Source organism: Taudactylus pleione, unplaced genomic scaffold (genome assembly GCF_031769625.1).
Source record: "Taudactylus pleione unplaced genomic scaffold, aTauple2 ptg000129l, whole genome shotgun sequence".
Lineage (NCBI taxonomy): Eukaryota > Metazoa > Chordata > Amphibia > Anura > Myobatrachidae > Taudactylus > Taudactylus pleione.
In genome coordinates this window covers 18,126,564-18,153,443 of record NW_028284531.1, presented here as the reverse complement: position 1 = coordinate 18,153,443, position 26,880 = coordinate 18,126,564, and the positions used below count along the sequence as shown (strand labels likewise).

General features: G+C 49.0%; 1 protein-coding gene across 4 annotated transcripts in view; it reads left to right on the top strand.

The window, feature by feature from the left end:
- Nucleotides 1–26,880, top strand: part of PRC1 (protein regulator of cytokinesis 1) — an 82,955-nt gene that overhangs the window by 7,168 nt on the left and 48,907 nt on the right. For all 4 annotated transcript variants that reach the window (XM_088472922.1, XM_088472921.1, XM_088472920.1 and 1 more), the window contains exons 2-6: nucleotides 7,226–7,358; nucleotides 15,474–15,596; nucleotides 16,555–16,785; nucleotides 16,908–17,078; nucleotides 17,166–17,315. In XM_088472922.1, the coding sequence (XP_088329048.1) occupies nucleotides 7,226–7,358; nucleotides 15,474–15,596; nucleotides 16,555–16,785; nucleotides 16,908–17,078; nucleotides 17,166–17,315 (808 nt within the window). The remainder of the gene's footprint in view (nucleotides 1–7,225; nucleotides 7,359–15,473; nucleotides 15,597–16,554; nucleotides 16,786–16,907; nucleotides 17,079–17,165; nucleotides 17,316–26,880) is intronic.

Below are 26,880 nucleotides of genomic sequence, written 5' to 3'. Positions count from 1 at the left end.
GAACGAAATCTGACTGCAAACATGTCAGATAGCGTTCTCTAACAAGCGTGAACGCTCAACGTTCATCGTTCATGCTTGTACACATGAACGATTTTTTTCATCAGATTTGAACGATTGAACGATTTTTAAAATCGTTATCGTTTAAATCTGATGAAAAATCTGACCGTGTGTATGCACCATTAGTGTGCTTTCTTACAGCCTTGCATGTTTGGTATATTGTATTCTGTAAACAGATGACACATGTATGGTTTGTAGAGGTCTTATTGATTTTAAAATAGCTGTACTTGCAGTTATTGGACAAAACAAATTGGAAACTCTTAAGGGTTGAATAATTTCAGCGCGAGTTGAATAGCGCCGGGAAGTTTGTCCCAAAGCTACACAATTCCTCGTGCTCTTTAGTCCGACAGTTGCAAGTTAAGTCGGAGAATGCCGGTTCTTACAACTTACAGGGCAATTCAATTTGGAGCGAAAAGTCAGTTTTTGTGATAATTTTGCACCGACGACGTCATTTTCGCTGGTTTTGGTTTTACACCGTATTCAATTTCAAAGACTTTTCGCAGGTTCGAAAAGTCTTTGAAAAAAAAAACGGGGATAACTTTTCACCACTGAATAGGTGGCGAAAAAAAGTGCAGAATTTGTGTTTAGGGGTGCAGGCTTAAAAAAAATAGCCTGCATCCCTGGGAATGTCATTTTAAAATAAACTGTGTAAAAAATAAATATATATATATATAGGGACACCCCAAAAAATAATTGAAAATTTGGGGTGAAAAAAATTGTTTAAAAATAGGGAAATAGGTTCAGGGCTCTTCTGCAAGTATGCGGCAGATGTATTCTAGACTAGGCTTTTAGCGGCAGGTGTATATTAGCAGAATTTTTAAATAAAGACTTTAGGGACTTAAAAATATGCTAGTACCCATTTTCATGTACCCCAAATTTGATGGGACCACTTAAAAAAAAAAAAAAAAACCTCTTCTGCAACACTTCTACAATGTCGGGAAAACAGCACCTGCAGCCGCTATTTAAAACCCCAGGCTAAAATGGGGGTACCCATAGTGATCCCCCATGTTTTTACAGCTTTAGGGGGGTCCTACAATTTATTCCAGGAAAATTTCGTTTTTTTTCACAGGTTCCCGTTTTCGTAGCTTTTATATTGAATACGGGGATAAAGCAGGCGCGCCCCCAATACTTTATCCCTGGAAAATCTCCTATGTGGAGCGAAAAGTCCAGCACGGACTTTTCGCTCCCATTTTGAATACCCCTCTTAAACTGGGTGTTTAGATGCGAGAACCGGCATTCTCAGACTGAGATGCCGGCCGCGAGACTGTTAACGCCACGCTAAGCTGGAAAACAGTCTCGCGGCCGGCACTTTAGTCTGATTTCTTCTCGCATCCTCAGGTGGGTGTGAGGAGAAATCATTTAATCAACCTTACTGTGTGCAACATTGAATACCTCCGTGAGCTCCCTCCCGGTGCTAACAACAGCGAGCCGAATTGAATCTGCTCCATTGGGTTACTGAGGATCACATCGTGCTCTGTGTCATGGATAGAAATGCTGTACTACCCTGTTTTCCTTAGAATGATGGCTACAGCATGGCTGCAAAAGCAGACTTCTGTTCAAGGCAACTCAACTTGCAAATGTTTTACATATATTGGTGTCTGAGATGTCAGCATGGAGCTCTGAGGGGAGACTCACCATCAGTAAAGTGCAGATGTGCATACTCCACATTTTGTAATCTAGGCATTCTGTTAGGGTGCAGGGTAAATAGGAGCGCAAATGAAGATTGATTGCCTGCAAATTTCAACCAGTGGCACAAGCAGTGACTTTAGGCAAAACTGGTCTGACGAGAAATCTATATCCTAGTCAGGGTTGCGTTGCTTAAACTGCTCATCACACCTGGCACTGCACATTTGCCAGTGGTGCAAAGAGCGCAGGCTATGAACTACCAAGCAGTAAAGTAAGGTTATATGGCCAGCCCAATAATCTGTTGTACGCAAAGTGAAAAATAGACGTGTGGCATCATACTAAGAACTCTGCAGCCCTGAGTGATTCATTATTTATTTTTTTCTTTTCAATTGTGAATGGTTCTAGTGGCTCCATTATGATGTTGGGCGCATCTTCCTGGCCATGCTTTGCAAGTGGTCATTCACTTAGAGTACAAGCTTAATGCGTAATGCTACTTAAAGGTCATGAGAGATGGGAATGGTATGATATGTCGAACCCAACGCCGGAAGCCAGATCAGTGAAGCTCCAGACAAGTGCAGTAAGTACCATAACCTCTCCCCTTAGGGGGGGTTGGGGCTATCCCTAACCTCCCCCTCGGTGGTGGTTAACCCCCCCTCTCTGTAGCCTACCCCTACCTTGGGCTGCCTAAACCTACCACCCCCCCATCCCCGGAGAAACTAATACTTACCCGAGTCCTTACATTTGGGATGCCGATGCCGGTAGCCTGATCTCCTTCAGGATAGCGGCATCGGCATTTTGCCGGGTCTTGGGAATCCGTAGCTGGTATATCGGCCGGCATATTAGCTACTTCCCTGAGTGATTATTTTAATATGTTGCAGCATTTATTTTCTGGAGTGTCTTCCAGCGTATCAGTGCCCTCATCCACACAGCGTGCTTGGTCTTCTAGTGGTTTGAGCATGACTCTAAGATCCATATATCATTACCTTCTCAGTCATGGGGGGAAATTCAATTCAAAGCAATGTTGAATAGCTGCTGGAGGGAGCTCCTGAAGCTATTCAATTCAACACTGTGTTTGGGTGGGCTAAGGATTTCATCCCCTGGGGATGCAAGGAGAAATTGGACAAGAGTGCATTGCAGGATTTTCTGGAACAGTGTCTTGTGGGTCCCAGGGACCCCTCACTTTAGAAAGCCGGGGGGGGGGGGGGAGGGTCAGGTTAGGGGGCTCCCGGGGGGTACTTGGGGTTAGGCACCCCCACGGGAGACTTGGGTTTAGGCACCGTGGAAGGGGTGATTAGTGTTGGGCACTGGGGGGGGAGGTTAGGTTTAGGCACCCTTAAGGGGAGGGTTAGGGGGTGGAGGTTAGGTTAGTTTATACTTGCCTTAGTGCAGTCGGGATTTTCACCCATGTCGGGTTGCCGCTGTCGGGATTTGAACCATGCGGACGGCGGTAAATCATACCGAACCCGGCGAAGGTCATGGCATAGTCCATTGCGGCTCTGGCAAATGAGTTACGTGATGTCCGGAACCAATCGGAGCGAAATGCTTCAATTCCTATTGTTCCTCAGCCGGCTCTGCTTTCAATCTCCACCCAGTAGCTGACGACTAGATCCTGGGTTGGCCCTGCAGATGGATAGACTTGAAATCTTCTAGGGAGCAACATTTTTTTTTTTAATGTAGTTATCCATTCACAGAAGCACCAGGCTCCATCTGGTGTCAATTTCCTGCTCGATGAGTAATGAGAGGGGTCCTCTGGTGAGGAAGGGGAGATTTTAGACCAAGACTGGGTTGATCAGTATTTGGGAAGAGAGCCCTTCTGACAGACTGGTAGTTAGCGACTTGATAACTGCCATCCGCCAGACCTTGCAGATTGCGGTGGATGAGCCCCCTGCCTCCGTGGCTTCTTCAGACTTGAAGAAAAACAAGAAGCAGGTTATTACTTTCCTTTGCAGACGTGTTGGGGGAATCCTGGCTCAAGCCTAATCAGCGATTTAAACTTCCTGTAGGGTTCCAGTACACGTTCACTAATAAAGACAGTCTTTTGAGATTCCCCCTTAGTTAGGGGTCCCGGTTGCCTGGTTAGCAAAGGCCAAATTACTGCTACATTGAGCAATGCCACGGACAGTGAATGTGAGACTTTGCTTCACTTTTTTCTTTTGCAGGGACCACACTTCAGTCCATCTTGGCAGAGGCCTGGGCTACCAAGGCCATGGAAGATTGATCTGATAGGTTAGCACAGGCCATCCAAGCATTGTCTGATCTATTTGATCTTCTAGCCCTCCATCTGTGTTGTCGTGCTTCTTGGAATGTAACTTTTTTTTTAATTTGTCTGCTCTGGAAGTCACTGTGGCTGCGATACTGGCAGACGGACTTACTGTCATTCCAACCCGTACCAGGTCTCCCAGGTTTTGGCCCTTTCGTTTCCCAGGGCTGGCCTCTGCCCACTAGGGAATTCTTAGAGAGACACAGGGCTGGTCCTTTCCAAGTCCATGGAAGATTGATCTTATAGGTTGGCACAGGCCATCCAAGCATTGTTGGATCTATTTGATCTTCTAGCCCTCCATCTGTGTCGTCGTGCTTCTTGGAATGTAACTTTTTTTTTTTAATTTGTCTGCGCTGGAAGTCACTGTGGCTGCGATACTGGCAGACGGACTTACTGTCATTCCAACCCGTACCAGGTCTCCCAGTCTGTCAGGAGGGCTCTCTTCCCAAATACTGATCAACCCAGTCTTGGTCTAAAATCTCCCCTTCCTCACCAGAGGACCGCTCTCATTACTCATTGAGCAGGAAATTGACACCAGATGGAGCCTGGTGCTTCTGTGAATGGATAACTACATGAAATCTTCTAGGGAGCAACATTTTTTTTTTTTTTTAAGTCTATCCATCTGCAGGGCCAACCCAGGATCTAGTCGTCAGCTACTGGGTGGAGATTGAAAGCAGAGCCGGCTGAGGAACAATAGGAATTGAAGCATTTCGCTCCGATTGGTTCCGGACATCACGTAACTCATTTGCCAGAGCCGCAATGGACTGGGCCATGACCTTCGCCGGGTTCGGTATGATTTACCATGGCGTCCAGATGCTCAAGCAGTTGCTTTTTCTGGGTCTATCCCAGTATTAAGGGTGCAAGTGCTTGTCTGCTCTGTTGCCTGATCTGTTTTCTGTTTGTGGACCTCTGGAATGGGGTATCCTGTCTCAGAATATGTTCTGTATTTAGTTGGTCCTCATCCACATCAGTTATTTGTCACCCCTCTTCCACAATACCAGGTCAGACGGGCTGCATTACAGCGGGCAGAGCGTTCTCTTCTGGCCTCAGGAGTGGTGATACTGGTTCCTACACATCATAAAGTGTTGTGGTTTTACTCCAATCTTTTTCTGAAGTGGAAACTGGATGGAACTTTTTGGCCCATTCTAAACCTGATGATCTACGATTACTAAGTCGTGGGCCCTTCTGCATCCTGATTTGCCTTGGCTGGCTATGCCAGTGTGGCACTTGTTACTTGGATTTTGAGGTTGCAGCTGTTACGAGACTATGCTTCAGGCTCATAAGCTGGCCACGGCAGCTATGTACCGACAAGTGTATCAAGCTTACTTTGGGTGGTGTGAGTGTTGGGGGGTTTTGCTGCATCTCCTTTCCTTTTTACAGACCCCCATAGACCAGGGTCTGGTTGCCAGGAAACCCCCCTCCTAAGCACACACCATGACCATAATAGAAATAGTAATATAATATAATTTTACTAGTGCTGCATGTTCTCAGTATGACAAGTGAAATAATTAGCACAACCTGTGGATCTTTTAACATGTCAGCCAGTAATAAATACACCTGTGCACCAACTAGGAAATCTGGAAAACATGCACGGTTAGGCTTGCACTGCTATAGACCAATAGGGCTAATTATTATATATTAATACATTTTACAATGCATAACAAGACCGATATGTACATGTATGTCCAGGGCAGTGCTAGGCTATTCTGTTGCTCTACCAAACTTGCTCCAATGCTCTGGAATGGTGCCCACATATGTAATAAAAACATTCAGCTCAGGCAGGATGGCCCTACTGCCGCATTTAATGGCTTACTGTGATCACTGGTCCTGTGTATGCTAGAATTATGACACACAATACACTTTGTATGAGAAAATATTATAGCTGGTTAAGGGATAATTATGCCCTCTTCGTGGACTGGCCACATTTGCTCTAAAATCAAGCATATGGAACCTCCCCTCTAGAACATTTGCCACTTGACCTGGTTTTCTTAGGGTCTCCGGTTTTCTTTGCTACGGGGTTAGGTCATGTTACCGGCTTTTTGTCCTTCTAATTATTCTGATAGTCCACACCGCTTCTTGGATGTTGTCTGGGTTTCGAGGGTTTATGTAGACTGGATCACGCTTCTTCAGAAGTCGGACAATTTATTGGTCCTCTTTGATGCTAAACAAAAAAAGATGAGAGAAAATAACTCCCTGGATTCTATGCCCCATCCATGAGTTCTCTTCTTTCTTTGTTTTTCTCTTTTTTTTTTTTTTTTTAAATTCCCCACAAATTGTAATTGTATCTATTATTCGCCCTTTATCCGAATTTGCTTTCCTTTCGTATACTCCTCTTTGATGCTCATGGATGGGTCAGACCTGCCTCCAAGCAGTCAGTCACTTCTGCTATTAGACAGGCTTATGTTTCTTTGGGTGTTCCTGGCCGGTATGCAGTCGGGAAGCTGGCGGACCTAACCCCGACAGCCGGCTTCTCCACTGCTTAATCCTGGCGAGGGTTAAATGACAGGCGCCTGGCATCCCGATCGAAGTATAGCCGGGGGGGTTGGGTTTAGGGTTCCTTGGGGGTTGGGGTGCTTAGGGTTTGCCACCCCCGGAGGGGGGTAGGGGTTAGGCGGTGGGGAAGGGGGCGGTTAGGTTTAGGCACCCCTAAGGGAGAGTGTTAGGGGGTAGAATTAGGTTAGTCAATACTTAACTTAGGACGATCGGGATTTCCTCCTCTGCCGGGATGCCGCTGTTGGGATTCCAACCGCCGGGCAAAAAAATCCTCTTTGAGGATATCCATGATCTTTTCAGTCACATGGCTCTTGTTTATTGGGTGTTGCTGTGTGATGAACCATACATTGCTGCACAGAGGAACACTCAAGGCTCCAGGCAGGGGGATGAGCAAGTTATACCTCTTTCACACTGCCATCAAATAACCCGGGTTATTGCACATGAACGTGCAGCTGCCCAGGTTACTGCTCAGTGTGAAAGGGCCCAGTTGAAATAACCCGGGTCGAGCGACGCAGCATTTCAACTCTGGTAACGAGCGGGGTTGAACACTGGCATGGGTAGTTCTAGTGGTAATGCAGAAAAAAATTTTGTTGGCCACAGCCTGCTAAAGACTTATTTTAGGTATGGTCTGACAGAAAAAAGTATGTTACCTACATCACATTCTTACTATTCTTCCTTTTTAAAAGTGATTATTGCCTTGTACCAAAAGATTAAAATGTTTTTTGTAGGTAGTAAACTTTGGATTATAATAAAAATTAAATCTGACCGGGTATATGTCTCTTTCTTTAGTGAGGCAATCGCTGCTGAGTCTGTAGCATGCTTAAATTCTGCATTAGCCCGTCTTCGGGATATCTGGGAGGAAATTGGGATACCAGAAGACCAGCGACTGCAGAGGACTGATGCTGTCAAGAGACATGTAAATGTAAGTATGTAACGGGGATATTCGTTACAGAGCGATACATATTTCTAATTTTAAGATTGCTACATTTTAAAATTTTGTATATTATGGAAGTATATGTTTTGGCTTGGTTAGACAATGTTACTTTCTTCTAGCCTGTAATAAGTGGTAATACCTATGTCTTACAATAAACCCAGAGTTGGGAGCAAAGCGGAAAAAAAGTGCAAGTAACTTTGCACCTTGGTAATACCATGCTGCACTGCAGGTGGGGCAGATCTAAAATGTGCAGAGAGATTTAGGGAAACCTCTTCACTTCTAAAAACCCATACTTTAGTAAATATACCCCTTAGATTTGAGAGGGCCATGTGCTGTTTCTACTTCAGGGTCCATAGGGGGTCCACAGGGTTGACCTTGGGGTATAGGTTGGGAACCAAATCCGGGCACCACGCAGTTAAAGCTTTTAGCTCCCAGGATGCACTGGGTCCACTCTCCCTATAACCCCACCCCCAAGCCAGAGGCACCTCACCTCAGTTTAAGTTGGTGCCCGGCCGGAGTCGGGTCACCGTTAGCGCAGGGGGAGCTGATTAGCAGCCCCTAAGCTTATTTTATTTTTTTAGGGACAAAGTTTTTTCCATGGACTTTGGACTCTTCAGAGCGGCAGCGTCGGACTGTCCATAGGACGTCTAAGCTGCCGCTCCGTCACCCCGCTGGCGCTGAGACGCCAGTACAGATCTGGGGATCTCAGCGGGACCCCAGAGTCTGTACTAGCCGGACTCTGTGGGCGCCCAGGACTGCTGCCGGATCCACGGGGAGCAGGTAAGGTCGCGGATCACCGCTTGCGGTGATCCGCGCATTTCAAATGCAGTCCTGTGCCTCCGGTCTCAGGGGACAGACCGGAGGCGCCGGCAGTGGCGGCGGGCCCCCCATACCCCGTGTGTCCACTAGACCACCAGGGACTTAACGATCGGTGCAGGGAGCCGGCGTCCCGGGGGTTAATAGCCGGCCAGGGGAGGCAGCCTTCCCTGTTACAGCGGCTCCTCCCCTCAGCTCAGCGCGCCTTTCAGTATCCATAGTCTGGCGTCGCTGAGCTGCTTCCTCCGCGGGCCACGCTTCCTCTGAGGTCTCCAGCGGCCATTTTATCTCTGTGGTGCAGCAGAAATCTCTCAGGATGGCAGTGAGTCCAGTCCCCCTGCGTACCTCACCATCAGGTCAGTGTACACAGCACTGTAGCCTTCCCAGACACTGAATCTGGGCAGTTGAATGCAGTGTAATAGTGCAGTATATTATATGACATGTTTATGTATATATGTATATATCTGCATTGTATGTGACTTATGCTAGTGCTGACTGTACTTTATTCTCTCACCTGTCAGTGTATATCTATCCCTTTTCTTTATCTGCCCTAATACAGCTGTACTTAGGGTGGTTCTGAGACCTCACATTTATATACTTGTTAATATTTGTGTGGTTTGTCACATACTGTTGCGTGCTGCACGTTGCCATATTTTAGATGGAACTGTGTGTTGCATACGCTGAAAATGGGTCCCTGCAGCTAATTTTTGGCATCAGTCAGGACCAGTATAGCGCTGCTTAATATTTCCGCCAAGATTGGTCAGATATGTCTGACCAGGAGATAGAGCGTTATACTGCACCCATTTTTACTATCCTGCAAGTCATGTGCTGCAGGTGTTAGTGCGGAGGATTTGACTCATAAAGGGTTCTGTATGTGGCGTCATCTGGTGCCGGCCTCTTTCACGACCCCCTTGGGCGGTTTGTTTTCTCGGGATCCTCTCAATTGCGGATCGCCGGGCGGGCCCCATTGTTGTACCTCACTTGGGGTTACTTCACCATACTGCCCTTTTCATCTCAGGGTATCTCGCAGCTTCTTGCTCTCTTCCCCTGTGACACAGACTACCGCTCCCTGCAGGGGTTTTTCGCAGTATATGAATTCCCCCTGGTGCCACAATAGTCTGTCATTCCCCTTGCAGGGATTACCACAACAGCCACCCTGGGTGGATGTCGTTTTCTACGAAACGCTAATTGGCGTGGTTGACGCCCTGTGGTTACTTCCCAGTTGGCTCTGCCGTGAACTGGGTACTGTTCGGGGCTCTTTCCCTCTTACACGGGGGGAAGCCTATTTCAGGTATTATTATCCCTGCTTTAGGGCTGGTAGCAGGTCCATTCTGGTTAGAGTGAATGTTGACCTGCACCTGTATCATACACCCTCAGTATTGCGTGCCTTCGGGTTCCCTGTTGCTGACTAGCGGGTGGATCGCATAGCGGGACTCTGGCTGTTGCCAGATAGGAGGTGTTACAACAGTGTTTGGCCTCCTGTCCCAAATTCCCTGAGGGTCATCACGAGCCCCTCCTGGGGGGGATGGGCGTGTTACTCGTCTGATTACAGACGTTACTACGCCTCCCATTCCTGCGTGGTCGGATTCTTCGGATCCGTAGGTGGTAACTCTGCCTGAAATCAGTATACTTGCTTTCAGGAGTTGTTATCCATCCTACCATGGCTATAGCATGGTTGGTTAATACTATTGCATATTGGGTTGATGCATTTGTAACGTTTTTTCCCCTCCAACACGTCGGGGGTTCAAATGTATTTGGTCGCTCACGTAATATATGCTGTTGTCATAGGTGGAAATGCCTATATTGGATACCAGTCTCCTAACTTTCAGAGTTCCGGCTGCGACTGTATCCTCCGTAATACCCTATGGCTGCGCTCTGGGAATGCAGAGGTGCAGATACCATCTTTAGGGTTGATATTGGTTGGTCCTGACCTTGACAAGATTGTAGTAACATTGGCAGTATTACTAACGACAAGTTTACCGCTTTCAGCTATGCCCACTACAAGGCCTCAGACTAAGTCTGTTAAGTCTTTTTTGTCCTCTGGGTCAGCCTAAAGGTCTGTTTCTTCGTAGACTGTCGGCATCTACAAGGGCCGACATATCCAGTACCGAGCAGGCCTGGACTGCCAGCCGATCCTGCTTCTGAACCTACGGATATCTCTTCAGCCTGACGGGACAGGCCTACAACTGGGAGATACCGATTTTCTCAGTTCGCCCGGTATTAGTGTCAAGTTGCCGCGGCTACGTGGGTAGGAGGGTACGCCCTCTTTACAAGGGCCTTACAGATCCAGAAAGCTATGCAGTTGTTGCGGTAAGCGGAGCTAATTAGGCCATCCCCACTATCTCAGTGAGGGACTGGTTGTTCTGCTTTCTTTCTGGTGCGGTGGCTGAATGGTCCTCTTTGGCCTATTCTCTGTCTCAATTCCCTGAACCAGTTCCTAAAGCTACCTGGGCTCAGGAGGAAATCCCTATGCTCCATCATACGATGTTTGGAACCTGGGGACTTTATGGTATCACTGGATATACAGGACGCGTGCCTACGGGTACTTACAGAGACCTTTCCTCAGCATGGGCTGAGGTTTGCTGTATCACAGCAACACTTACAATTTTTCGGGCTCTGCCTGTTGGGACTGTCCTCAGCCCCACAGGGGTTTACCAGCGTTTTGGATTTTCTGACAGTTCTTCTGTTCAGTATATCCCAATGCTCCTGTACCTGGACGGCCTCCTGCTCTTAGCGGGATCACCGAGGTACTTTACGGCCAGGTCAGGATGACTGTGGCTTCTTCAGGGTGCAGACGTTTAATCAACGGGGAAAAAGTCCTCCCTGCATCCCTCTCTGGGTATTCTTCATCTAGGATCCCTGCTGGCTTCTCAGAATCTGAGAATTCTTCTGGCGTAAGACGGAATCTCCTCTCTTCCATTAGGAGTACATGGTTGTCTGCGCAGTCGACAGATGTCTTTACACTCTGGGATGCATGGTGGAATGGGCTCAGTTCCATTCCAGGCCTTTCCATAATTGGCTCATCTCCAGATGGAATGAGTTTTTTCTGTCGGATAACTGTTCAAACGATGATGCTCTCTCCGGAGGCAAGTCGGTCCCTGTCCGGGTGGCTATGGCCATCTCGTCCAGGGTTTTCTTTGCTATGGACAGTGTCTGGATCGAATCCTTTTCAGTGCAGTTGGACGTCTGTCGATTCCACCCTGTCAATTAACTTACTCTGGCATAACTCTTGTTTCCCGGTGAACCTGAAAAGGTTCAGTCCGACAGGGTCAGGACAGTGGCTTCCTTTTTAGCAACACTGTTCGTTGGGTGGCAATGACAGGTATGTCACATATTCGGACATAGTCCGAGGGTCTCCTCCCGACCATCTCGGCAGCGTTCATTTCAGGAGCTCTCCATTGGGAAGCGGGAGTCCTCAGCCGTCACGACGTGCATCCCGGGGACTAGTCTCTTCCCCAAGAGAGGTTTCATCTCCTGGTGAGCAGGGGGGGCCCCCCTGAGGTGACCCTCATGGCCTTCTGACTTTATCACACTATGGTGTTACAGTTCAGCTTTGGGGATTCTGAAGCAACCTTCAGCGACTCTTTGTCGGTGAAGTGGTCCTTCCACTTTGTGTACCTGTGTTCTCCGGTCTCCCTTCTTCCTCAAGGTCTTTGGAAGTGTTTTCAATCGAGACGGAGATGCTTTCCTGCTGGTGGCTCCTGATTGCCCCAGATGTCAGGGGTACTTGGATCTTCGGAGTCTCTACATCGATACTCCATCCCTGATGCTTCACTGCCCGGACCTGTTGTCTCAGGGTCTTTGGTTTTGCCTTGGACCTGGGTCGTTTGTCTTTGACTGTGTCCTTACAGTGGTCTTACGGCTTCCCTGGCTTTGTCATCGTTGGAATGATTAGAGCACATGGATCAGCTTTTGCTGGGACCTACCACAAACTGTGGCAGCCATAAATCTTATGGTATTGTACCTGTCGATACAATCCTCCGGTGTCCAGGATTTCCAGATATTCTGGCATTCCTTCCGGCTGGCTTGGGTTTCACACTTGGCCTGGTCTTCCTGACAGTGCGGATCTCTACACTGTCAGTATGGTTAAGATATGGAATTGCTCCACTCTGGTATCCAGTTCATCCTTTGGAGTGTTTTCTTGATTATGCCTCCATTTGTCCTCCCTAGGGACTCCTGGGGAGTAAGTAGTGGTTCTTCGTTACCTCCGGGGACAGTCAATGGAACCGCTGGTTGTGATAGCCATTACATGGTCTATTGCTTAGGCTCTCTCTTTCTCTCAGGGGGTTTATATCAACCAGGAGAGTGTCTGAATTGGGAGCGTTCTCATGTGGCTCCCTCTTCTGGAGGGCATCATGTCAGGGTGGGAGTTGCTCTCGCCCTGTGTTGCTTCTTAGTGGTTTTCAGGTTCCATATTGTTCTGGAACTTATGGTACGGCCATTCTGTCCCCAGTCCTCTCGGCTGGTGTGGCCTCATTGACTGTGGTCTGGCCTCTTTGGATTTTTGTGATCCGTTCAGGTTCCTTACGGAAATCGGACTCCTTATTGGTGGTCTGAGATTTCTGGTTTTCACAGGAAAGGATGGCCGGCCTATAACCAAATGTTGGCTGGATGGCCTCGTAGGTCTTCCTCAGGGGCCTACCCATGGGTAGGCCTTCCTGTTGTTGATGCTTGTTTTTTCTCGGGCCATGTGTGCGGCTCGCTGTGGCGCCTCGGCTGTTTTACCTTACTAGGTGGCCACGTGGTCTTCTGTCCACACCTTTTTAAGGTTCTAGGCATTGGTTTCCTTTGCCTCTCAGGATGCTTCCTTTTTGGCGACGGATTCTCCTCTCAGCACAGGAGCGTCCCCACCCTTGGTTGAACTGCTTTGGGACATCCCCAAGGTCAACCCTGTGGACCCCCTATGGACCCTGAAGTAGAAAACAAGAGATATGGTAAGAACTTACCTTTGTTATCTCTGTTTCTACGAAGTCCATAGGGTCCACAGGGCGCCCGCCCTGACGCACCTGGCTTCATATGGGCTGTGTGGCTGGTCACCGGTTTTCCGTCTCCCATTTCGGTGAGTATGGTTGAGTGTTCCAGTTTTCTCTCTCTTTTTCTCTCCTCCTCCGGCCTTTGGCTACTTACAAACTGAGGTGCCTCTGGCTTGGGGGTGGGGTTATAGGGAGAGTGGACCCAGTGCATCCTGGGAGCTAAAAGCTTTAACTGCGTGGTGCCCGGATTTGGTTCCCAACCTATACCCCAAGGTCAACCCTGTGGACCCTATGGACTTCGTAGAAACAGAGATAACAAAGGTAAGTTCTTACCATATCTCTTGTTATTGAAATTGGTTCCATCAAGTCACCACGTTCCCTTTAATGTTTTTTTTTTTCTTTTCTGTGAAAGTAATTGACAACTTGCGGTTTCTCTGTTGGTGAACCTCCTGCCTGAGAGCTCTGTGGGCCTTATTGAAGATAATTTCACTGGTATCTTGGTCAAGTAATCAATTAAATGTTAATACAACCACTAGGCCTTGTGGAAATTCTTGTAGTCCTCTGACGTGCTATTTTAAGGTGCATACACACGGTCAGATTTGTCAGATGAACCATTTGACCAACGACTTGACTACAAACGATTTTTTACTGCATTAAAATGAATGGAATTGCCCAAATCTGACTCCAAACACATCAGATGTCAGGGGCCAAATGTAATAGGGTGAGAGTTTAGAAAAGTGAGAGTTTCTGACACTTTTTAAACTTTGCCAATGTAATAGAGTCCAAAAACAAAGTAACAGAGTGAACTTGCATGTTTTTTTAGACTTAAAAACTCTCACGATTTAAAATCTCATTCAGATGTTTTCCCATTTTGAAGATAAAACTCAACCAATGTGAGAGTTTACTGTTAAACTCACATTTTCTAACCTCTCACCCTATTACATTTGGCCCCAGATATCGTTGTCTGACAAGTGGGAACGCTCATCGTTCATCTGACAAACATGTCATATATAGTGTTCACTCTAGCTCCGGCAGCAGGCATGGCGCCGGAGCTAGAGAGGGCAACGTTGTGCGTCCGGAAAAGGGGCGTGGCCATGAAAAGGGGGCGTGCCTATAAGACGCGTCCCCTTTTCGTCATCCTTGGGGGCGTGCCCGGCACTTGCGGACACACCGGGCAGCCCCCAAGCGCCGCAGACAGTGAGAATAGATGCCAGGCACATGCGCCCGGGGTCTATTCTCCGGCGGTGACCGGGTCTCCGCACATTTCTCCACCCGCGGGACACTGCGTCTCGCGGGTGAAGACGGCACCCGCAGGCTGTGAGGGCGAGGGCAGGGTGCCTTTTGCCCTCCTTCTGGAGGGCAGGGGGCCTTTTGCCCTCCTTCTGGAGGGCAGGGGGCCTTTTGCCCTCCTTCTGGAGGGCAGGGGGCCTTTTGCCCTCCTTCTGGAGGGCAGGGGGCCTTTTGCCCTCCTTCTGGAGGGCAGGGGGCCTTTTGCCCTCCTTCTGGAGGGCAGGGGGCCTTTTGCCCTCCTTCTGGAGGGCAGGGGGCCTTTTGCCCTCCAGAAGGAGGGCTGGGGGCCTTTTGCCCTCCAGAAGGAGGGCTGGGGGCCTTTTGCCCTCCAGAAGGAGGGCTGGGGGCCTTTTGCCCTCCAGAAGGAGGGCTGGGGGCCTTTTGCCCTCCAGAAGGAGGGCTGGGGGCCTTTTGCCCTCCAGAAGGAGGGCTGGGGGCCTTTTGCCCTCCAGAAGGAGGGCTGGGGGCCTTTTGCCCTCCAGAAGGAGGGCTGGGGGCCTTTTGCCCTGCTAAAACAGCCTAGCGGGAACGCTAATATAGGTCAGATTTTCCTTCAGATATCAACGATTTTTAAAATCGTTATCGTTCAGATCTGAAGAAAAATATGACCATGTGTATGCACTATTAGATAGAACAGTACCAGTCAATTTTGTGAGTTGCTGCTGAAAGCGGAATGGATGATGTATTATATGCTCTCGCTCTCATTTGTATCCACCACCGCCTGTCTTTTCTCCTTGGTCCCCTGTGATTGTATGAATAGGTTTTAGACAGGTCTTTATTTGCCTCTGAGGCGCATTTGTTTTCTCCCAAGGCAATATATGATTTTAGTAACCTTGCCTTCTAATTTAAAACTCCTTTTTATTTTTATGATAATGTCCGACTGTGTGTCCTCATTAGAGTGAGGTGGATAAAGCTGTACCCCATTTTCAAGACTTGGTCTAACTAGTTACTCATTTTATGGTAATTCTGCTCATCTCGTGTGCATTTCAGACGTTTAATGTCAGTATTTTTTTATACCTTACAGATGCTTTTAACAAGAATGATTGATGAAGAAGAAAGCTTGAAGGAACGTCTCCTAAAGAGTATTGATGTCTGTCGCCAGGAACTAAACACACTATGTGATGAACTACAACTTCCTCCATTTGAAGTAAGTGAATAATTCACTATGAATAGACAAACCGCTTCCCTGCAGCATTTAAAATTGTGATTGGATTATTACTGCCTTTAAGTGGTAAGTGGTACTACATTAAAGGGAAGTGAAAAGATTGTCATGTGTGGAGCACATTTACCAAACACAACTAAAACTTTTATTATAGTAAATATTTAAATAAAAAAAAAAATAGTTATGTATATTTGTGTAAAGAGAAAAACAGTAATTTCTAAAGCCAAAGAATGCTATGAACATGTACCTGTGTAACAGAAAGGTATAATACTAACACTTATATTTAGTGTTTTTGGTTTTAGAAAGAATAAAATGTCCCAATGGATCCACCTGTGCTATATGGCAAAACTTTTATAAATCAGGGCAGACGCCCCTCTAGAATGAAAATGGAAAGTAGAGTAGAAGGACCAACCCACCAATGGCTTTTAAGGGATAAGAGGGCAGTTACACCCATGCACCCTAAGGCTATGGTGCAGCCAGGAGCAAGGAGCCAACTTGAGTCTCCAGAATAACCGAATAAATAATTGAAATATCTTAAAGGATATTATTTGAACCTCTTTTGTGGCTCTGAAAAAAGATAAGTACATCCTATTTTTGACATGGATCTGCCTATTAAGAAGCAACCTCTTTTCTCACAGGCCGTAATGTCCATTGAATGTAAGCGGCCGGTGTCTGAAGGGAGGGGTGTAAATTTTAAGATGTCTCTTGGTGGACATTTCCTGTTTTATATAATTTTCTGAAAACTCCTTTTCTGTGCAAATGTGTGGAGTAATTTGCACTAGCTAATTTTAGTGGCGGTTATAGTGGCTCCCAGACTTTTTTTTTTTTTTAAATATTTTATAGAGATGACTGAGGGGGTGGGGTGTAATCTCTGTATTGATGCTGAAACAATACATATTGTGCAGTTGAAGTATTTCTTACCGCTTGGTTCTCTGTTTCTCAGGAGGATGATAGCACTATTCTGCAGCTGGAAAAGGATTTGCGAACACGAGTGGAAGTCATGTTGAAACAAAAAAAGGAAAGAATACAGGAACTCAAACTGTTAAAGCAACGTGATCAAGACTTGTGTGACATTCTGTGCACATCTCCTTACTATGTTGATGGGCAGCGTGTTCCAAGCCTGGATGAGTTAGATCAATTTAGGAGGCATTTGGCTACACTATCTGCGGAAAAGGTAATCATAGTTACTCCTTTTACACCAATCCTAATCCCTAAGCATTTATCTAAGCTGCAAATCTTAATGTGCTCTGATGATGCATATTCTTACAGCTTTTATTGTTCCCACCAACACTGTAGGAACGTCGTGAGGTAGAGTTTGTGAAAACGAAGAAACGGATCGTTCTGTGCATGGAGGAGCTGGATCACCTGCCTGATACTAGCTTTGAGAGGGATGTCGTTTGTGAAGAGGAAGAAGCTTTCTGTCTTTCAAAGGAAAATCTTGCAGCTTTACACCAGCTTCTTTTCCAGGTGAGGGAGGGCCTTATTTATAAATATGTTCCAATCTCTATTTTTTTATGGCAGCGTATGGAGTAACCATTGTCTGTATAATTGCAGTTAGAAGAACAGATTAGTCAAAATCAATCCCTATGCGAAGAATTACGTTCCAAAATTCTTGATCTCTGGGATAGGCTTCAGATCACTGAAGAAGAGCGGAATGCTTTGTCACTTCATATGACTGGATCAAAAGGAAAAACTATTAAAGCAGTAAGTGAAATATTTCCTAGAAGGTTGGCGTGTTTCGTGTGGACTGGAAGGGGCTTCAGTACAAAAGATGTAGAAGATATCTTTAACATAACTCCTGTTTTTCCCTAATCTGGTAACTCCTTTATTGACTTGTATATGACCTATTGCAATTCATGATGTATGGAGCCCCAACACATAATGTTGAGGGTTCATGTCCTATGCTATGTGATGAACATGCACCAATCCATGGTGTCCAGACTGGCACCTGTAATGGCGCAATAGCCAAAGTGTCAATTTTTGTTTGATTGCTAGACTGAAATGGAGGGGTTATGGTACTTGTTCTGTACATTGAAAGAGTTATTTTGAGCTATAACCTCCAACATAGGCTTTTTTAATTTTTTTAAACTCTTTATTTTGTTAGGTCTGGAGAACAAACAATCCAACTCTGTAAAAATAGAGCACAGTAGTCCTTGGAGTTTACCTTAACAATCAGTCTGAACAAATATAACACAATAAAGTATAAACTGACATAGCACACAAACTATAACTTGAAATTGATTATTTATCTTGTATACGTGGAAGTACCCCCTCCAGTTTTGGTATATCGATGGGGTATTCCCTTCTGCACTTCCTGAGGTACTTCGGTGTGCTCCTTATCTTCTGTGGGCTTACCTGCTGCTTTCTGTCCTCTCCGGGCGTGTCCCGTGCTTTGGTGCTCCTGGCTTCAGTGGCTGCCCTTCGGTCTTGTATCTGGCTGACTGCTCTTTCTTAATCCCTGGCGGTGATCTCTGTTGGTCAGGCTGCATTGCTTGTGTCCATTGCTCCTCTGATCTCATTTAGATTGTCAAAGTGGCGTGAGAGGAGTTTGGTGTAGTGGCCGCCATTTTGGGTCTTCTCTGCTTCGTGGCTGTTTCCTGAGATTCTCTGCTTGCATAGCTACGCTGGTGCTACGGCTGCACTTCTCGAATATCTCCTCATTCAAAGGCCATTCTGAGTTCTCTCCTGGTGATTCCCCAGCACAACTGCCACCTGGTGACTCACTTGCTTGTCTCCTTCTTGTTTCTGGTGGTGTGCTAGTTGCCGCCATCTTGCCGCAGAGGCTTTCTCTTTGCTGAAGTTCCTGCACTGTAACATTTACTGCTGTTAAATTGCTGGCTCCTGTGGTACAACTCCTATATTACATCTGTTTACAGTGAATCTAAAGTTGTCTGTAGCTGTGTATCTCAAACATGAATGGTTCTCTGAAACTAATCTTCCAGGCTATCCATGCCTCTACACAGAGACTTCTCAATAAGCTTGACACCATGCCAGTGGATAGAATTTCTCCCTGTTGTACCGCTCGGAAGTTTTGTGAATGGTTAAGCCGGATACTTGCCAGATTTCTGAATTTACAGTCATCACAGTTACTATGACCACCTGTGTCCTGGATTTGACGTAGCTGTGGGCCTTCAAAAGATTCACTTTGTAATTCTATTCGGTGTACTGAGATTACGGTGTTTGGTGTCAAAGTAGGCTATGTACAAGTAAGCTGGGACGCGACTGTTCCTTCCGACGCCTGGCCGGACTAATGATTTGCAGCCCATTATTAGGCCTTACTGATTGTTACTTTTTTTTTTTTTTTTTTGTGTGTGTGTGCATTTTTCATATCCTGTTCTTTTATTTTATTTCATAACATTTGTGTTATATGTATATCTGTAAAATTTCAATAATTAGCTATGGTAGGAACTCCAGTATTGTATAGTACAGGAGAGCTAGGTCTAGCATGTGGGTGGTACTCACTTAGTAGCCCCAGTCATTTTACCAACATTTAGAACCTTTACTTGGCTTGGGGGGGGGGGGGGGGGTTGGTTTGTTAGGTAAGTTTATATGTAGTGTAGTTAGGATGGGGGTAATATGGGGATCCAGGTGTATTTGTGTATGTTTATTTTGTAGGATAGGGTATATGGGGTGGGGGATTATAGGAGGGTGTTGTTTTAATATCCTGGTGGATGTGAATTATTCCTATTTCTTCTTCAGGGTCCACAGGGAGACAATGGGGTGTAGGTGGGACCTTGGAGGACCGGACACCAACAGCAAAGCTTTTCAATCCCAGGATGCTCCGGTCCTGCCCCCTATACCCCGCCCACAGCCTGAGGGCAACTCCGTTTCGTTGGTGTCCGGCAGGAGCTGGGTCACCATTTTTAACAGTGGGGCTACTTCATGCTGCCCAAGCTTATTTTTATGATTGAAATTTTTATTTCTAGTATTTTAAACTGAGCAGCTGCTCAATCACCCCTCCGTGGTGCCATGACACCAAGCCTCGGCTAGGTTCCCCCGGCGGTGCTTTGAAAGGAACTAGCTAGCAGGCTCCCCCAGACTGCAGCCCGGAATCCAGGGGACAGGTAAGGCGGGGGCCCGCATCTTTACGCAGTCTAGCCTCCAGTCTCAGGAGACGGACTGGAGGCGCTGATGTGGACACCGGTGCGCCCACGACTACACTAGACCATTGGGGCATTAATATACTGGTACAGAGGCATATTTACAGGCCAGGGGACCCGGTGGTTAACCTTGGCACAGAAAGAAGGCGCTTTCCCTGCAGCCCCGGCCCAGGGTGCCATACCACTGCGGTCTAGCCGTTCTCTGAGCCGCTCCTCTCTCACCCTCCGGGATGCAGTCAGGAAGCCGACGGTCGAAATGCCGACCGGCGGCTTCCCGATTGTGTAATGCCGGCAGGGGTCTAATGACAGGTGTCGAGATCCTGACGCCTGTCATTTTACCCACACCATGAGCCCAACGCCTGGTATACCGATCGAAGGTGGGAGGGTTAGGCTAGGGGAAGGGGGGGTTAGGCAACCCCCCCCTCCCCAGGAGACTTAGGTTTAGGCTGTTGGAGGGGTGGGTTAGGTTAGTGAATAGAGAAAATACGTGCCTGTCGGGATTTTAACTGCCGGTATTTCATTTCGATCCCCACCCTCCGCCCCCTCAGATGCGCAGCAGCCTTTTTCTGCTTCACAGGTCTCTGGGAACGCTGGGTTCAGTCTCCCTGTATACCTCTCCCACAGGCCAGGTAATACAGCGCTTTCTACTTCAGGGTCCATAGGGTATCCACAGGATACCTTGGGGTATAAGTGTGACGTCAGTCGCAGGGCACCAAAGAGTTAAGCTTTCAGCCTCCCAGGATGCACTAGGTCCCCCTCCTATACCCCGCCCCCGGGCCAAGGCACCTCAGTTTAGTTTGGTGCCCGGCCGGCGTCGGGTGCACCTGTCGGAGTGGGGGCTAGAAGAGCCCCTGAAGCTTTCTTCAGTGCAGCTGTGGCTGCACATCTGGATGTACAGCATGGACAGTCAGTTCTGACGTCCATGCTGTCTTCCCTACACCCCCGCCGGTACCAGAACGCCGGTACCGATCCGGGGATGCTGGTGAGCATCTGGGGTCACAGCTAGCGGTGGCCCCAGATGTTCCGGACCATGGCCGGATCCAAGGGGGACAAAGGTAAGCAGCGGGGTCCCGCGGTGGGTCCCCGCTGGTCACATGGTCCTAAGTCCCCAGGCAGGGGGCTCCCTGGGGACTGGCTGCAGCGTGGAGCCAGGTACTGAACCTGCGCTTTCCACTACCCCCTGGTACAGCGGACCGCAGCAGAGCGGTAGCGCTGCGGCGTCCCAGGGGTTAAATGCATGCCAGGGGAGCGCGCCTTCCCTGTCTCACAGCCGGCGCCTCTCCTGCTGCACACAGCCCTCTCTGCACTGTGCTGACTGGTCCTGTGTCAGCGCTCCTCCCCCAGGCCAGCTTCTCTCTGCTCCTCGGCGGCCATCTTCTCTGCAACGCATGGTGAACGCTGCTGGAAGTCTGGAAGGAAGCATCGTGGTCTGGGTCCCCCCGCATACCTCTCCTCCGCTGTGGCTCAGGTCTGTGTATGCAGCGCTGTGTCCTACCAGGCCCTGTGTCTGTAGTTGAGTGATCAGCGCTGTTAGTGCAGGAATTGTTATTTCTCTGCATTGTATGTGACTGTGCTAGCGCTGCCTGTAACTTTTCTTCTCTAAACTGTCAGCTTTATTACTGTCCCTGTTCTTTCTGCTAAAGCCCTTGCGGTGCGGTGCTGCAGGGTGGTCTCTCGCCTATTTAATACTTAATTGGTGAGAGAGGTCACATACGTGGTGCCATCATGTCTGAAAGTGATTTTCCCCTCCGTCTACAGTGTACCACGTGCAAAGTACCGTTAGCGGAGGGGGAGGGTAGCGCGGAGGGCCTTTGCCGGCAGTGTTTGTCCATGGCGCGGCCTATTACGGTTACAGCACCGGTACAGGAGCCGCCCTGGGCTTGTTTCGCTCAGGCGTTAACAGCTTTAGTGGGCCAGTTAGCTCCGCAGCCCGCGTTTACTCCGATGGGTTTGTCCCAGCAGTCTGTGGTGTCGTCACCCATGCAGGGGTTCCCACGACAATTGGTGGTACCCCACAGTCTCCCTATTTCCCCGCTCCCGGGTTCTCAGGAGCCAGCGTGGGTTAACTCCCTGACGAGTTCTGTACAGCACTTGTCGGATGTGTTGCAAGGGGAGTCTGTGATGCGGCCTCATAAAAGGCCGGTGGCGTCTCTGTCCGCTCCTTATGAGGATGACGAAGGGACGTCTGATGATGGGGAGATTCTGGATCCTTACGATCAGGAACCTCTCCATACTAAGGACGCTGATGCTAAGTCCAAAGTATATATTCCTGGACTTATTCGGGCGGTCCGCACAGCCTTGGTGATTGAGGACGAAGTTCCCCCAGCGGCTAAATCTAAGTATGCCTTTTTCAAAGATGTGAAGGGCGATGCCACGGTCCACCAACTGACCCGAAAGAGGAAAGACTATTTAGAGGAGGCGTGGAAACAACCTGGCAAAAGATACCAGCCGTAGAAACGTCTGGCGGTGGCTTATCCGTTCGCGGATAATTATTTTGCTAAGTGGGAATCCCCTCCACAGGTGGATTCTCACGTGACCCGTCTTGTCCGTAGTGCCACATTGCCGATGCCATCCATGTCCTCCCTTAAGGATGCTACGGACCGCAAGGTAGAAATCTGCCTGAAGTCCGCTTATTCCCTTGCAGGGGGGGCAGCACGGCCGGCTATGGCCATTTGCTGGGTTGCCGGAGCGCTGGGCGGATTCATTAGAGGCTTCTTTTGAATCCGACTGTCCGGCCGAACAGGCGGAGTTGATTGGCAATCTCCGTGATTCGGCCACCTACATCAACGAGGCGGCTCTAGACATTAGTACTCTGGTGTCTAGAATTTCTTCAGCAGCGGTAGCTGCTCGTCGCACCTTGTGGCTGCGATCCTGGAAGGCGGACGCAGATTCCAAGAAATGTCTGGAAGCGTTGCCGTTTACCGGAGAAGTTCTCTTCGGTCCGGATCTGGATAAGATTGTGGCCACGCTGGCGGCAGCCAAATCTGCTTGTCTCCCGTCGGCCGCTGCTCCTTCTGGTTCTGGACCATCGTCCTTTCGGTCATCTAGGGCCCAGGGCAGGCCCAAACCACAGTCGTTTCCTCGACAGGCTGGCCCTAAGAAATCGGTCAAGCCCCGGAAACAGGCATGGAGTACCAGACGTCCGGCCCCCAAGCCAGATGACAAGCCTGCGGCCTGACGGTCCGGGTCTCCCCTTGGGGGATCCCAGGGTGGGAGGCCGCCTGCTGCAGTTCTCCCGGTGTTGGTCGTTCACTACGACAGACACTTGGGTTCTGGAGGTGGTCTCCCACGGGTACGCCCTCTCCTTCCGGCACAGACCCCCGGCTCGATTCTTCACCACGGGTCTACCATCAGACCGGAACACGGCTACGGAGCTGCGGAAGGTATTGCACACCATGCTCCAGGCTGGAGTTATAGTGCCTGTTCCATTCTCCCAGAGGGGCCAGGGTTTCTATTCAAATCTATTTTTGGTACAGAAACCCAATGGGTCATATATCGTCCGATTCTCAACCTCAAAGCACTCAACAAGTCTTTGCGGGTCCCGAAGTTTCGGATGGAGACCCTACGGTCCATCATTCTGGTGCTGGAACCTGGGGACTACATGGTGTCATTGGACATACAGGACGCTTACCTGCATGTCCCTATTCTTTTGCGCCATCAAGAGTTCCTTCGGTTTGCAATCCGCAGCGACCACTTCCAGTTTCGGGCGTTACCTTTTGGCCTGGCGACAGCACCACGTGTTTTCACCAAGGTGATGGCGGTCATGGCGGCTTCTCTGCGGCTGCAGGGAGTCCGCATGTTGCCGTACTTGGACGACCTGTTATTGGTGGCAGGATCTCCAGAGCTCCTGTTACACCACTTGGACCTGACCATTGCACTGCTGCAACGGCACGGCTGGCTAATTAACTGGCAGAAGTCCACTCTAATCCCGTCTCGGAGGATTCTGCATCTTGGAGCCTTATTGGACTCGGGACAGCAAAGGATCTTCGTGACGGAGGACAAGATCTCTGCTTTACAGTCAAGGGTGCGCAGTTGCCTGCACAGCCGCCGGGTGTCCTTACACTCGGCGATGAGGTTACTGGGCTCCATAGTGTCGGTGTTCGACATGGTGGAATATACGCCCAGTTTCACTCCAGACCTCTGCAGCACCTGATCCTGTCCAAGTGGAACGGGCTGCCTCAGTCTCTGAAGTTCCAGACGATTGTGCTCACCCCGGAGGTTCGCCTGTCCCTTGCGTGGTGGTTAAAGACGACCCACCTCAACAAGGGACGTCCGTTCTGGGTTCCAAATTGGGTCCTGTTGACAACGGACGCCAGTCTTCGGGGCTGGGGAGCAGTTTCGGGTCCACACTTGTTCCAGGGCAGGTGGACGCCGACAGAAGCGGAGCTTCCAATAAATATCTTGGTACTCCGTGCGGTCTTCAATGCTCTCCTGCAGGCACAGCGGTTTCTCCAGGGTCACCCGGTGCAGGTCCAGTCGGACAATGCTACCACCGTGGCCTACATAAACAGGCAAGGAGGAACTCGCAGTCGGGTGGCTCTCGTAGAGGTCTCTCGGATCCTGGTTTGGGCGGAGCGCAATCTTCCGGCCATATCAGCGGTCTTCATCCCGGGAGTGCTAAATTGGGAGGCGGACTTTCTAAGTCGCCAGGACGTTCATCCAGGGGAATGGTCCCTGCACCCGGACGTTTTTCAACTACTGGTGGACAGGTGGGGTCTTCCAGAAATCGACCTCATGGCGTCCCGGCACAACAACAAGTTGCCAGTGTACGGGTCTCGCACAAGAGACGAAGGGGCGTCTCTGGTGGATGCTCTGTCTGTCCGGTGGACGTTCAGGTTCGCATACCTGTTCCCTCCGGTCTCCCTTCTTCCACGGGTAATCCGGAAATTCAAACAGGAAGGAGGGACGCTCCTGTTGATAGCTCCCGCGTGGCCCAGACGGCACTGGTTCTCAGACCTTCAGGGTCTGTCCGTGGACAGTCCTCTGCGGTTGCCGCTACGACCGGACCTTCTGTCTCAGGGTCCTTGTCTTCACCCGGTCCTGACTCGGCTGTCTTTGACGGCGTGGCTGTTGAGACGGCCATGCTGAGGTCCCGGGGGTTTTCCAGCTCTGTGGTGTGTACCATGTTACGAGCTCGGAAACCGTCTTCCGCGAGGATATACCATCGCGTGTGGCATACGTTCTTCCAGTGGTGTCGACCGAGAGGTTATGCACCGCGGGAGTTTCGTCTGTCTCGGATTCTCGCCTTCCTGCAAGCGGGACTAGATCATGGGCTTCGCCTTGCTTCTTTGAAGGTACAGGTTTCGGCCCTATCTGTCTGGTTTCACCGTAGGATTGCTACAATCCCGGATGTGCGCACCTTTATGCAAGGTGTTCTCCGTATTCAGCCGCCCTTTGTTCCACCTGTGGCGCCTTGGGATTTGGCTGTGGTCCTGAGGGCTCTCCAAGGACCGCCGTTTGAACCACTGGGCTCAGTGGATATTAAATGGCTAACAGCTAAGACTGTTTTCCTTCTGGCCATTGCTTCGGCCAGACGTGTTTCTGAGTTAGGGGCTCTTTCTTGTAGACCCCCTTTCTTGGTTTTTCATGGGAACAGGGCAGTGCTCCGCACTCGGCCCGAGTTTCTTCCCAAAGTTGTTTCCCAGTTTCATGTTAACGAGGAAATAGTTGTTCCGGCCTTTAACTCACCGGGTCTTTCCGTGGGTGAGGCCTCTTTGGATGTTGTGCGGGCCTTAAGGACTTATGTTGACCGCACTTCTTCGTTTAGGAAGTCGGACGCTTTGTTTGTCCTCTATGGCTTCTGTAAAAAGGGTTGGCCTGCTTCAAAGCAAACTTTGGCAGCCTGGATCCGTATGGCTATTTCTGAAGCTTATCTTCATGAAGGCCTACCGGTCCCTCCTTCTCTGAAGGCTCATTCCACTAGGTCTGTGGGTCCTTCGTGGGCAGCTCGACGTGGTGCCTCGGCAGTTCAGATCTGCAAGGCTGCTACGTGGTCTTCTGTCCATACCTTCGTGAGGTATTACAGGTTTGACACCTTCGCCTCTCAGGATGCTTCCTTCGGGCGGCGGATTCTCCTTTCTGCACAGGAGCGTCCCCACCCTTAAAGGATACTGCTTTGGGACATCCCCAAGGTATCCTGTGGATACCCTATGGACCCTGAAGTAGAAAATATGAGATATGGTAAGAACTTACCCTTGTTATCTCTATTTCTACGAAGTCCATAGGGTTCCACAGGACTCCCGCCCTGTCGCACCTGTGCTGCAGATGGGCTTTGCTCTGGTCACCGGTTTTCCGTCTCCCTCTGGTGAGAATGTGATTCTTGTATGTGTCCAGATCTTTGTTCTCTCTCTTCCTTCTCCTCCTCCGGCCTATGGCTTGGTAACTAACTGAGGTGCCTTGGCCCGGGGGCGGGGTATAGGAGGGGGACCTAGTGCATCCTGGGAGGCTGAAAGCTTAACTCTTTGGTGCCCTGCGACTGACGTCACACCTATACCCCAAGGTATCCTGTGGAACCCTATGGACTTCGTAGAAATAGAGATAACAAGGGTAAGTTCTTACCATATCTCATATTATTTCCTTCTAGCCACTGCGGTCTGTGTAGTTGATTGTAAACATGTAATGTTTTTCTGCATTTGTATGTGACTTGTGCTAGCGATAATCTCTATTTTCTATACTGTCAGCTTACACCTTTCCCTTTATTCTGATTTACCCTGACATACTAAGGTATATGGGGTTAACTGTACCTCACATCTCCTATATATTTGTGAGGGCTGTCACATACTATATAGCGCGGTTGCACATTACACTGTGCCATATTACACGTACTGCTGGGTGATCACCCCACTGTATCCAGCTGTGTATTTTATTATTCTTGTGGCTGGCAGAGGAAAGAATAACAACAAGCAGGCTGATGCTCCTTCTCTGGTGTCTTGTAAATACTGCTCAGCGGGCTTAGCCCCAGAGGACCTCATTCAGGATGGTCTTTGTACTAATTGTTGCACAGACTCAGGCCCCTCAGCCCCGGTGTCTCCTCCTCTGCACCCACCCTGGGCTGATTTTTTTCAGGTGCTGACAAAGATTGCGGACCACTTGGCAGTCCCCGTGGTAACCCTCCCTGTGGGATGGCCACAGCAGGTACTTCCTGCAAATCCTTTGCATCCCCCATGGGT